Source organism: Loxodonta africana, chromosome 2 (assembly GCF_030014295.1).
Source record: "Loxodonta africana isolate mLoxAfr1 chromosome 2, mLoxAfr1.hap2, whole genome shotgun sequence".
NCBI classification, from domain to species: Eukaryota; Metazoa; Chordata; class Mammalia; order Proboscidea; family Elephantidae; genus Loxodonta; species Loxodonta africana.
The window spans coordinates 1,464,597-1,476,732 of NC_087343.1; the positions used below are offsets into that span (position 1 = coordinate 1,464,597).

At 54.7% G+C, this 12,136-nt stretch overlaps 2 protein-coding genes across 2 annotated transcripts in view; both read left to right on the top strand.

The window, feature by feature from the left end:
• CMBL (carboxymethylenebutenolidase homolog) overlaps positions 1 to 12,136 on the top strand; it is a 39,817-nt gene that overhangs the window by 10,851 nt on the left and 16,830 nt on the right. The window contains exons 2-3 of the mRNA XM_064270385.1: positions 5,544 to 5,777; positions 10,533 to 10,640. Coding sequence (XP_064126455.1) covers positions 5,563 to 5,777; positions 10,533 to 10,640 — 323 coding nt within the window. The 5' untranslated portion in view covers positions 5,544 to 5,562. The remainder of the gene's footprint in view (positions 1 to 5,543; positions 5,778 to 10,532; positions 10,641 to 12,136) is intronic.
• Positions 508 to 3,316, top strand: LOC135230416 (uncharacterized; the record flags this gene model as incomplete). The annotated part of the gene is made up of 2 exons (XM_064279676.1): positions 508 to 1,485; positions 3,122 to 3,316. Coding segments are annotated over 2 exons (1,173 nt in total), but the record flags the coding sequence as incomplete, so codon positions are not given.

The following is a 12,136-nucleotide window of genomic DNA, read 5'->3' on the forward strand; positions in this document are numbered from 1 at the left end:
CGGACTTGAACCTCCCACTTCTGGTTAGCAGCTCCCCTAGGTACCGCTGTATTTTTTATCAACTTTTGCTAGGTAGAGTTTTCATCATAATTCTAAATCTTTCCGGTTTTTACAATCAGTTCTCCATTGTGGTCATGTAACGTGGTCTTCGTGGAAACTTGCACAGTGGGTTCATATGTGGGTAGTTGGGGAACTGCTCACACCTGCTGACAGGATCCCATCCCTGTGCTGCATGTCCCCCTGACAGAACCCCATCCCTGTGTCCATGTCCCCCTGACGGGATCACATCCCCATGTCCATGGACCCCTGACAGGACCCCATCCCCATGTCCATGGACCCCTGACAGGACCCCATCCCCATGTCCATGTCCCCCTGACAGGACCCCATCCCCGTGCTCATGTCCCCCTGACAGAACCACATCCCTGTGTCCATGTCCCCCTGATGGGATCACATCCCCGTGTCCGTGGACCCCTGATGGGACCACATCCCTGTGTCCATGTCCCTTGACGGGACCCCATCCCTGTGTTCCATGTCCCCCTGACGGGACCCCTTGACACGACCTCATGTGTCCCTTTGACAGGACCTCATCCCTGTGTCCATGTCCCCTTGAAAGAACCCCATTCCTGTGTCCATGTCCCCCTGACAGGACCCCATCCCCGTGTTCATGTCTCCCGGACAGGACCTCATGCCTGTGTCCATGTCCCCCTGACAGGACCTCATCCCTGTGTCCATGTCCCCCCTGACGGGACCCCATCCCTGTGTCCACGGACCCGTGACGGGACCCCATCCCTGTGTCCACGGACCCCTGATAGGGCCTCATCCCTGTGTCTATGGACCCCTGACAGGACCCCATCCCTGTGTCCATGTCCCCCTGACAGGACCTTATCCGTGTGTCCATGTCCCCCTGACAGGACCTCATCCCTGTGTCCATGTACACCTGACAGGACTTTGTCCCTGTGTCCATGTACCCCTGACAGGACCTTATCCCTGTGTCCATGTCCCCCTGACAGGACCTCATCCCTGTGTCCATGTACCCCGGACAGGACCCCATCCCTGTGTCCATGTCCCCCTGACAGGACCTCATCCCTGTGTCCATGTCCCCCTGACAGGACCCCATCCATATGTCCATGTCCCCCTGACAGGTCCCCATCCCTGTGTCCATGTCCCGCTGACAGGACCCCATCCCTGTGTCTATGTCCCCCTGACAGGACCTTATCTGCGTGTCCATGTCCCCCTGACAGGACCCCATCCCTGTGTCCATGTCCCCCTGACAGGTCACCATCCCTATGTCTATGTCCCCCTGACAGGACCTTATCTGTGTGTCCATGTCCCCTGACAGGACCCCATCCCTGGGTCCATGTCCTCCTGACAGGACCCCATCCCTGTGTCCATGTCCCCCTGACAGGACCTTATCCGTGTGTCCATGTCCCCCTGACAGGACCCCATCCCTGTGTCCATGTCCCCCTGACAGGACCTTATCCGTGTGTCTGTGTCCCCCTGACAGGACCCCATCCCTGTGTCTGTGTCCCCCTGACAGGACCCCATCCTTGTGTCCATGTCCCCCTGACAGGACCTTATCTGTGTGTCCATGTCCCCCTGACAGGACCCCATCCCTGTGACCATGTCCCCCTGACATGACCCCATCCCTGTGTCTGTGTCCCCCTGACAGGACCTTATCTGTGTATCCATGTCCCCCTGACAGGACCCCATCCCTGTGTCCATGTCCCCCTGACAGGACCATATCTGTGTCTCCATGTCCCCCTGACAGGACCCCATCCCTGTGACCATGTCCCCCTGACATGACCCCATCCCTGTGTCTGTGTCCTCCTGACAGGACCTTTTCCGTGTGTCCATGTCCCCCTGACAGGACCCCATCCCTGTGTCCGTGTGCCCCTGACAGGACCTTATCCGTGTGTCCATGTCCCCCTGACAGAACCCCATCCCTGTGTCCATGTCCCCCTGAAAGGACCTTATCCGTGTGTCTATGTCCCCCTGACAGGACCCCACCCCTGTGTCTATATCCCCCTGACAGGAACTTATCCATGTGTCTGTGTCCCCCTGACAGAACCCCATCCCTGTGTCTGTGTCCCCCTGACAGGATCCCATCCCTGTGACCATGTCCCCCTGACAGGACCCCATCCCTGTGTCTATGTCCCCCTGACAGGACCTTATCCGTGTGTCCATGTCCCCCTGACAGAACCCCATCCCTGTGTCCATGTCCCCCTGAAAGGACCTTATCCGTGTGTCCATGTCCCCCTGACAGGATCCCACCCCTGTGTCCATGTCCCCCTGACAGGACCCCACCCCTGTGTCCATGTCCCCCTGACAGGACCTTATCCGTGTGTCCATGTCCCCCTGACAGGACCCCACCCCTGTGTCCATGTCCCCCTGACAGGACCCCACCCCTGTGTCCATGTCCCCCTGACAGGACCCCATCCCTGTGTCCATGTCCTCCTGACAGGACCTTTTCCGTGTGTCCATGTCCCCCTGACAGGACCCCATCCCTGTGTCCATGTGCCCCTGACAGGACCTTATCCGTGTGTCCATGTCCCCCTGAAAGGACCTTATCCGTGTGTCTATGTCCCCCTGACAGGACCCCACCCCTGTGTCTGTGTCCCCCTGACAGGACCTTATCCGTGTGTCCATGTCCCCCTGAAAGGACCTTATCCGTGTGTCTATGTCCCCCTGACAGGACCCCACCCCTGTGTCTGTGTCCCCCTGACAGGACCTTATCCGTGTGTCCATGTCCCCCTGACAGAACCCCATCCCTGTGTCCATGTCCCCCTGAAAGGGCCTTATCCCTGTGTCTGTGTCCCCCTGACAGGATCCCATCCCTGTGACCATGTCCCCCTGACAGGACCCCGTCCCTGTGTCTATGTCCCCCTGACAGGACCTTATCCGTGTGTCCATGTCCCCCTGACAGAACCCCATCCCTGTGTCCATGTCCCCCTGAAAGGACCTTATCCGTGTGTCCATGTCCCCCTGACAGAACCCCATCCCTGTGTCTATGTCCCCCTGAAAGGACCTTATCCATGTGTCTATGTCCCCCTGACAGGACCCCACCCCTGTGTCCATGTCCCCCTGACAGGACCCCATCCCTGTGTCCATGTCCCCCTGAAAGGACCTTATCCGTGTGTCCATGTCCCCCCGACAGGACCCCATCCCTGTGTCCATGTCCCCCCGACAGGACCCCACCCCTGTGTCCATGTCTCCCCGACAGGACCCCACCCCTGTGTCCATGTCCCCCCGACAGGACCCCACCCCTGTGTCCGTGTCCCCCCGACAGGACCCCACTCCTGTGTCCGTGTCCCCCTGACAGGACCCCATCCCTGTGTCCGTGTCTCCCTGACAGGACCCCATCCCTGTGTCTGTGTCCCCCTGACAGGACCTTATCCGTGTATCCGTGTCCCCCTGACAGGACCTTATCCGTGTGTCCATGTCCCCCCTGACAGGACCTTATCCGTGTGTCCATGTCCCCCTGACAGGACCCCACCCCTGTGTCCATGTCCCCCTGACAGGACCCCATCCCTGTGTCCATGTCCCCCTGACAGGACCCCATCCCTGTGTCCATGTCCCCCTGACAGGACCCCATCCCTGTGTCCATGTCTCCCTGACAGGACCCCATCCCTGTGTCCATGTCCCCCTGACAGGACCTTATCCCTGTGTCCATGTCCCCCTGACAGGACCTTATTCATGTGTCCATGTCCCCCTGACAGGACCCCATCCCTGTGTCCATGTCTCCCTGACAGGACCTTATCCGTGTGTCTGTGTCCCCCTGACAGGACCCCATCCCTGTGTCCATGTGCCCCTGACAGGACCTTATCCGTGTGTCCATGTCCCCCTGACTGGACCCCCTCTTCTCCGATGGAACGCTGACGTAGATTTAAAACACTGCAGTTTAAGAATCTGTCTCCTCATGGATTTAATGCATACGTTTGTTTAGATGTATTTCCGCAGCGTCATTTTATGCTTTGTAGTTAGCAGGCTTTTTTTCTCTTTTGCATTCTGTCTGATGGATGACGCTTTTTCACCCCATCTCATTGTTCTGCTCTTTTCTCACCCAGACGGCTGCTGCGTGTTGTGCCTATTGATTGCCTGCTGGGTCCCTTCCTGGTGTGTCATTTCCTGCCCCAAGCTTCTGTCTGCTGGGTGAGGGGCAGGAGGTTGGCCTGGGTTGTGGAAGTCTTGCTGTAAAGCAGATTAGTATCTGCTCTGCCAGCTGCGCCCAGGGTGGGCTGCTCTGTGCCTTTCCCAGCCTCTGTCTTGCTGTATCGCAGGGTAGTGTAAATTTGGGGTTGATTTCTTTTCTCCCTTCTACCCAGAGCTTGGGGGCAGTCGTGGTTCAGTGGTAGTATTCTCGCCTTCCATGAGGGCCAATTCCCGGCCAATGTACCTCATGGGCAGACACCACCTGTCCCTGGAGGCCTGTGTGTTGCCGTGGCGCAGACACCACCTGTCACTGGAGGCCTGTGTGTTGCTGTGGCGCAGACAGCACCTATCACTGGAGGCCTGTGCGTTGCTGTGGCGCAGACACCACCTGTCACTGGAGGCCTGTGTGTTGCCGTGGCGCAGACACCACCTGTCACTGGAGGCCTGTGTGTTGGTGTTATGCTGAACAGGTTTCAGTGGAGCTTCCAGACTAAAATGGACTAGGAACAAAGGCCTGGTGACCTACTTCTGAAATCAGCCAATGAAAACCCTGTGGATCCACAGCCAATCCTGGGGATGGCACAGGACTGGACAGAGTTTGTCCCATTGTGCATGGGGTCGCCATGAGCCAGGGGCCAACTGGACGGCAGCCACAACAACCCAGAACTTTGAGTGAGATGTGCTGTCTTGCCATGCTCCTAGTCCTGGCTGGAGTTTCTCTAGATTTGTTCTCGAAGTGTGGCCCTCTGAGGGCCCTGGCATTGCCAGAGGTGGGTGTGGCCCCAGGTCCGAATCCCTGACTCACATGGACGCAGGGTGGCACGGGATCCCCAGTTCTCGGCTCCTGAATGTGAGGGCCGCAATGCTGCCCGGCTCCGTCCTGGTCTCTGGCTCTCAGCCTCCTCTCCAACCCTGGTTCCTGGGTCATGTCTTTTTTCCGGCAAGCCGTACCATTGTAACTTTTCAGTCCAGCATACCTGGTGTTCATAACGGGCGTGGATCCTTGTTCGTGTTCCTCTGCCGTGTTGCCAGAACCAGAGTTACCCTTGATCTCTTACTAATAAACGCTTGGATAGGTAACAGTTGCCGTTGAGCCCGTTCCGACTCATGGCGCCCCCACATGCCTCACAGTGGGACTGTGCTCCATAGGGTTTTCAATGACTGAGTTTTTGGAAGTTAATTGCCAGGACTTTCTTCTGAGGAGCCTCTTGGCTGACTTGAACCTCCAACCTTTCGGATAGCAGCCAAGTCTGTTAACTGTTTGCACACCCGGGAACTCCTATTAAGTACCATGGGTGGAGTTAAAATGGTTTTTTCCCCTATAATCTTTTCGCTCACTTGGAGTCGTTAGCATTGCACCATTTGAAATGTAATGTGTGTTGTCCTCTCCGTAGCCCGACATAGGTCCCTGCCATGGCTAATGAGGCCAACCCCTGCCCGTGCGACATTGGCCACAGGATGGAGTATGGGGGCCAGGGGCATGAGGTCCAGATCGAGCACATCAAGGCGTACGTCACCAAGCCCTCCATCAACACTGGCAGAGCCGTGGTTGTCATCCAGGACATTTTCGGCTGGCAGCTACCAAACACCAGATACATGGCTGACATGATTGCTGCAAACGGGTACACGTACGTATCAATCCTGGCACTTTGCTTCAGTCCGTGTAAATATCTGTGGTCTATTTTGTTTCCCCAGGGTCTTAGTGATTTAGTGGTGCTATAACAGGAATACCACAAGTGAGTGGCTTTAACAAACAGAAATTCATTTTGTCACAGTTTAGGAGGCTAGAAGTCCAGATTCAGGGTGCTAGCTCTAGGGGAAGGCTTTCTCTCTCTGTCTGCTCTGGAGGAAGGTCCTTGTCTCTTCTGCTTCTACTTTCTGATCCCTTGGCATCTCTCCTTCTCCATCAAAGCTTTGCTCACTTGTTTAATCTCTTTTATATTTCAAAACAGATTGACTCAAGACATACCTACCTCATTAACGTAACATAAAGTTTTTTTTTTTAGACAACCCATCCTACAATGGGTTTATAACCACAGGCGTAGAGGTGAGGATTTACAACACATTATTATTTTTTTTTTTAAATCTTTTTTTCCCCAGATCATTTAATTTACTTTTATTTATTTATTTTTAATTGTACTTTAGATGAAGGTTTACAGAACAAACTAATTTCTCATTAAACAGTTAGTACACATATTGTTTTATGATCTTGGTTAACAACTTCATGACGTGTCAGCACTCTCCCTTCTTGACCTTGGGTTCTCTATTACCAGCTTTCCTGTTCCCTCCTGCCTTCTACTCCTTGCCGCTGGGCTGGTGTGTCCCTTTAGCCTCGTTTTGTTTTATGGGTCTGTCTAATCTTTGGCTGAAGGGTGAACCTCGAGAGTGACTTCATTACTGAGCTAAAAGGGTGTCCAGGGGCCATACTGTCCAGGTTTCTCCAGACTGTCAGGGCAGTAAGTCTGTTCTTTTTTTGAGTTAGAATTTTGTCCTACGTTTTTCTCCATCTCTGTCTGGGACCCTCTGTTGTGATTCCTGTCAGCTCAGTCAGTGGTGGTAGCTGGGCACCATCTAGCTATACTGGACTTAGTCTGGTGGAGGCCATGGTAAATGTGGTCCATTAGTCCTTTGGACTAACCGTTCCCTTGTATCGTTAGTTTTCTTCATTCTTCCTTGTTCCTGAAGGGGTGAGACCAGTGGAGTATCCTAGATGGCCGCTCTCAGGCTTTTAAGATCCTAGGTGCTACTCACCAAAGTAGAATGTAGAACATTTTGTTTATAAACTATGTTATACCAGGTGAGCTAGTTGTTCCCCGAGACCACGGTCCCCACAGCCCTCAGCCCAGCAGTTTGGTCCCTCAGGGAGTTTGGATGAACAACATGTATTTTGGGGGACACAGTTCAATCTGTAACATTCCACCCTTTAGTCCCCCCAAATTCATGTCCTTGGCACATGCAGAACACATGCACTCCATCACATCATCCCAAAAGTCTTAAATCCACTCCAAGTCCAAAATCTCATCTTCTGAATCATCTAAATCCAATATAGGTGAGACCCTAGGCGTATTCCACGCTGGGGCAGAATTCCTCTCCATCCGGGAACCTGTGAAATACAGACTACAGGTTATCTGTTTCTAAAGCACAGTAGTGAAACAGGCACAAGGCAGACATTCCCATTACAAATGGCAGCATTTGGAGGGAAAGAAGGGATACCTGGCATCAAGCAAGTCCAAAACCCAGCAGAACAACTTACAATATACATTTGCTTTTAAGGCTCGAAAATAAACCTCTGTTCTCTGAGACCATTTGGGCAAAGGCCCTGCTCTCCATAGTCTGGGTGTTGGCTACACCCTCTGGGTTCTGGGTGGGGGCCCCTTGACCGTGGGCTTCAGCTCCGCCTTCTAGGCCCACTCGATGGCAACTCTGGTCCCTTTGCTTTGGGTGGCTCCATTTTCCTAGTCCATCTGAGTAGCAAGCCCACCCCTTCAGCCCTGGCAGGCTCCATTCTTCTGCCCTTTGGGCGTGGTAGCCCTGCCCCCTCAGTTTTGGGCTGTGGCCCCATTCCCTGGCATGTTTTAAGAGCTGCCCCAGACTCTGGAACTGAGTTGATGAAGATCCAGCTCTTTGGAACCTAGGAGGCTGTGGCCCCACCCTTTGATATCCAGGAGACCATGGCCGCACCCTTTTAAACCAATGCAGCCCTGATTCCTGTGCTCTTTCCAACAGTTCTGCTGATCTCCAAGCTGCTCCAGGGGTGATCATTTTCTTTTCTCAGAGGACAATAGATGTTGCTCCTTTGACCTGTTGCCTGCCTGTGGAACTCCAAGAGGCAGACAGCGTTCTTTCTTTCTCTGTCCTCTTCAGTCTAAGCTGTTGGGTTTTCTGCTGTGGTAGTTGGTTAGACCTATCAGTTACAGGCTTAATTTTTTTTTAGCAAAAGATTATATAGACAGATCTTTGGTGTACAGTCTAGGACATGTGTCTTTAGTTTGTACAACAGAATTTTCCATGTCTTTAGGTCTGTTTTCATTTTGCACAGCTCATTTTTAAGTCCATCTCTTTCATTTTGCATTTTACTATAAGCTGCAGGAAGGAACCACACAGCCTCTTTAAGATCTTGCTTAGAAATCTCCTCAGCCAGATATCCAAGTTCATCACTTACAAGCTTTTCCTTCCACCAAACATTTGAACATAATTCAGTCAAGTTCTTTGCCGCTGCATAAAAAGCACCAGTCTTCCTCCGTTGTCCAATTACATGGTCATCATTTTCTTTTAAAGCCTCATCAGAAGCACGTTTAATGTCCACATTTCTACCAACATTCTGTTGCTGGTGCCGTGTGTATTCTCTTAAGATGATAGAGCCTTTCTATATAGTTCGCCTCACTTCCTTCTCAGCCCTCAGCAGGATCACCTTTAACGTCCATGATTCTACCAACAGTCTCTTCAAGGCAATCCAGGTTTTTATTATTAGACAACTTAAAACTCTTCCAGCCTCCACCCATTACCCAATTCCAAAACCACTTCGACATTGTAGGTATTTGTTAGAGCAGGACCCTCACTTCTTAGGGTCACTGGGAGTGGTTCCCAGCATGGACCTTGGGACCTTGCCTGCAGTGTAGACTCAGGTCGCTGGGAGTGGCTCCCAGCGTGGCCCTCCGGCCTGCAGTGTAGACTCGGGTCACTGGGAGTGGTTCCATTGTGGCCCTAAGGGCCCCTGGCCTGCAGTGTAGACTCGGGCTACTGGGAGTGGTTCCCAGCGTGGCCTCGGGGGGCCCCTGGCCTGTAGTGTAGACTTGGGTACTGAGTTTTATATACCAGTGTGGCCCTGGGGACCCCTGGCCTATAGTGTAGTTTGGGAATTTGTGTCCTAGTGGGGGCCCAGACCCAGGTGTGCTCTTCCTGGGTGGCCCGTCGTCTCTGGATGGGCCCAGACTTGGCCTCTGGAGCACCTTGGCCCTGGGTAGATCTCAGCCTCGGTGAGCTGCAGGGCTCTGGGCTGTCCAGGTGCAGGCCCGTCTGATCCAGTGGTGTCTGAGCTCCACTGGGCTCTGGCATTGGTGCTGTGAGAACCACCCCAAACGCTTGCCCTGTCAGCTGGGTGCTGTTGCAGCTTGGGGAGGCTCCTGCCTGTTTGTGTCCCAGCTTCCCCTGGTGGAGATGGAAGTTGCCAGGCATGGAAGGGTTGGAGCCATTTCTGCCTCGGAAGCTCAGAAGGCCGTGCGTGGTTCTCCTTGTCTTAAAAAGAGGAGCTGGTGACAGCTTTGGACTTTCTGGATCCCTGTGACCCAAAAACCAGCGACGGTCACAGAACTCCCCACCTTTGTGTTCCAGAAAGCAGAATGCCCTCCCCCGTGACTTACTGAGGCTCATGGTGCTGCTTGTGTACCCAGGACAAGGCCACGCACAGACCCTGAGCTCCCCTCTGTGCCTGTGAACTATTAACTGAGATGCCTGGCCTCTCTGAGCACTCAGATCAAAGTGCTTGTTGGCCAAACTCGGGTTAAGCTTCCCTCCCTCCCCAGGTCCCTGAACCTTGACCCCTCAGCTGAGCCAGCACCCTGCCCTCCTGAAGGGCCTGCCCCTCCCGCAGAGCAGCTGCCCTCAGGGCAGGACCTTCTCCACAGCTGCTTCTTTCTAGCCTTGTTTACTTTTACACCCGTTTTGCCTACCTCTTAAGACCCTTGCTGAGCTCATGGTCAGAGTGTTCTCCCTATTGCAGTAGGCCCCTTGCCCACTGCAGTGCCCCCCCACCCCATCCCCCTGCATCGTCTTTTCTTGTGAATAAAGCCTCTCCCTATCTGGAGCCCTGGTGGCGCAGTGGTTAGAGCTTGGCTGCTAACCAAAAGGTCGGCAGTTTGAATCCACCAGGCGCTCCTTGGGAAGCCTATGGGGCAGTTCTACTCTGTCCTATAGGGTCGCTATGAGTCCGAATCGACTCAATGGCAGTGGGTAGGTTTGGGTATCTAAGTTGGTTTTTTAAGTTTGACTCTGGAAATCAGGCGCACCTGCCTCACTTTCCTACACAGAGAAACCCACTACACTAGCCACCCCCGTTGCCGCTCAGTGCAAACCCAGTTTTGAATGAAAAGGTGACTTGACTTTCTGCCCGTTCAGCTCTCCAGATTTCTTCTTGCAGGTGAGGCAAGCCCAGGAGCAGACACAGAGCCAGCCCTGATGGTGTGGTTCTGCCCACACCACACTCAGTATGCCAAAGGGATAAGTGCCCGGGTCCCACCAACAACCCCCAACTGTCCCTGCTGTGCAGAGGAGGCTGGGCACAGACAGAGGCTTGCAGGTGCCCGATAGGGAGCAGCTGGGCCTCTTGTTTCATGATGGTCCTCGGCCTGCTCTGGAGGGGGTCTTTCTGTGTCTGTGCTTTGCAGCACCATCCTCCCAGACTTCTTTGTCGGGCAAGAGCCCTGGCATCCCTCCAGTGACTGGTCCACCTTCCCGGAGTGGATAAAGACAAGAAACGCCCAGAAGGTTGACAAGTAAGTCCTCGTGGGTGTGGCTGGGCTTAGGGGCGGTAGGGGTGGGGAGGGGGGTCCCGCGTGCCCACTCAGAGACCCTGTGTAGGACTTCCAATGGCCACAGCTAGTGGGGTCCTCCTGAAGTCCCAGGAAAGATATTTGCACTTGGCTCAGTGTGTGGACACACAGCCGGGAGCCCACAGGCCCTCTGTGTTCCCTGCAAGCGCCTTCCCTCCCTCTCTGAGGAGCTGCTTCAACGCCGGTGTGGGAACACAGCTGCACTGCTTATCCTTGACAGGCGTCAGGGCTTGTGGGGCCAGCACTGGCTGAGGGGCTGAGGGGCCTGTGGGGCCAGTGCTGGCTGAGGGGCTGAGGGGCCTGTGGGGCCAGCATTGGCTGGGTTCCAGGGCTGCCATGACAAAATGGCTTCAAAGCACAAGAATTTGTTTTCTCACACGTCTGAAGACTGGGGGCCTAATTCGGGCCCGTGCTCTCTCTGTGCCTCCAGGGAAGACCCCACTCCCTCCCGTCTCCTCCAGCTTCTGTAGCCCCAAGAGGGCCAGCCATTCCTAGGGGTACAGGTACATTGTCACAGGGCATCTGTCTCCCTCATGTGACGTGGCCTCTGTCTGTCTGTTCTCCTTTTGTGAGACACCACTCCGAAGGAATTAGGGCCAGGACCCCACTACCCCAGGTGACTTAGCTGAGAACATCTGCAAAGAAAGACCCTATTCCAAACAAGGCCACATTCCCAGCACAGGGGTTAGAACTTCAGCATGTCTCTTTGGGGGGGGGGACGGGGCATGATTCAGCCCACAACACCCCTTTCCTTCCACTCCTGGCTGCAGGGCCAGTTGAGAGGGCAGAGAAGGTATTGAGAATAGACCCAGCCTTGACTGCTCAGCTGGCTGCAGCTGAGGCACTGGCTCCCCTCAGCCCAGACTGGCCTCTCTGTCCCCTGGAGACTGTAGGGCTTTGGAGTAGGCTTTGTAGGAAGGACTGTGGTCTTGCCAGGTTCGGGGAGCTCTGGGAGAAAAGGGGAGGTACCCCCAGTCTCCAGCCTTCGACTGGATTGCCTCTGAGCCACCAGCCACCCAACAGACCCCCTCCTTCCAATTGAAGTACGAAGTAAGGAGGGAACATGGCCTGGAATGGTCTCTCTGGTCAAGCTCCTCCCTGCACAAGAAACCTGAGCCCAGGAGAAAGAGGGTTCCCCAGATAGCCCCACTTGCCAGGCCCTTTGTCTTCCTGGTGCCCTCCTGTCCCTTTGCCTAGGTCCTCTCCCTAGGACATAGTGGCCCGGGATATACCACCTTTGGCCTGGGGTGTGATCTGCTGTGCCAAAGGCCAGGCCGGGCCACCCCTTGGCCACTCGGCCCTGGACCCGAGATCCTCGGTTCCTTTCTCCTAGACCACACTGCCCGGACTCCCTGCCTTCTGTCTGCTGGGCTGGTGGGCCCTGGGCCTCGCCTGTGCCACAGCCCTGCTCAGCTCTCCAGGGCCTCCCCACGACAGGA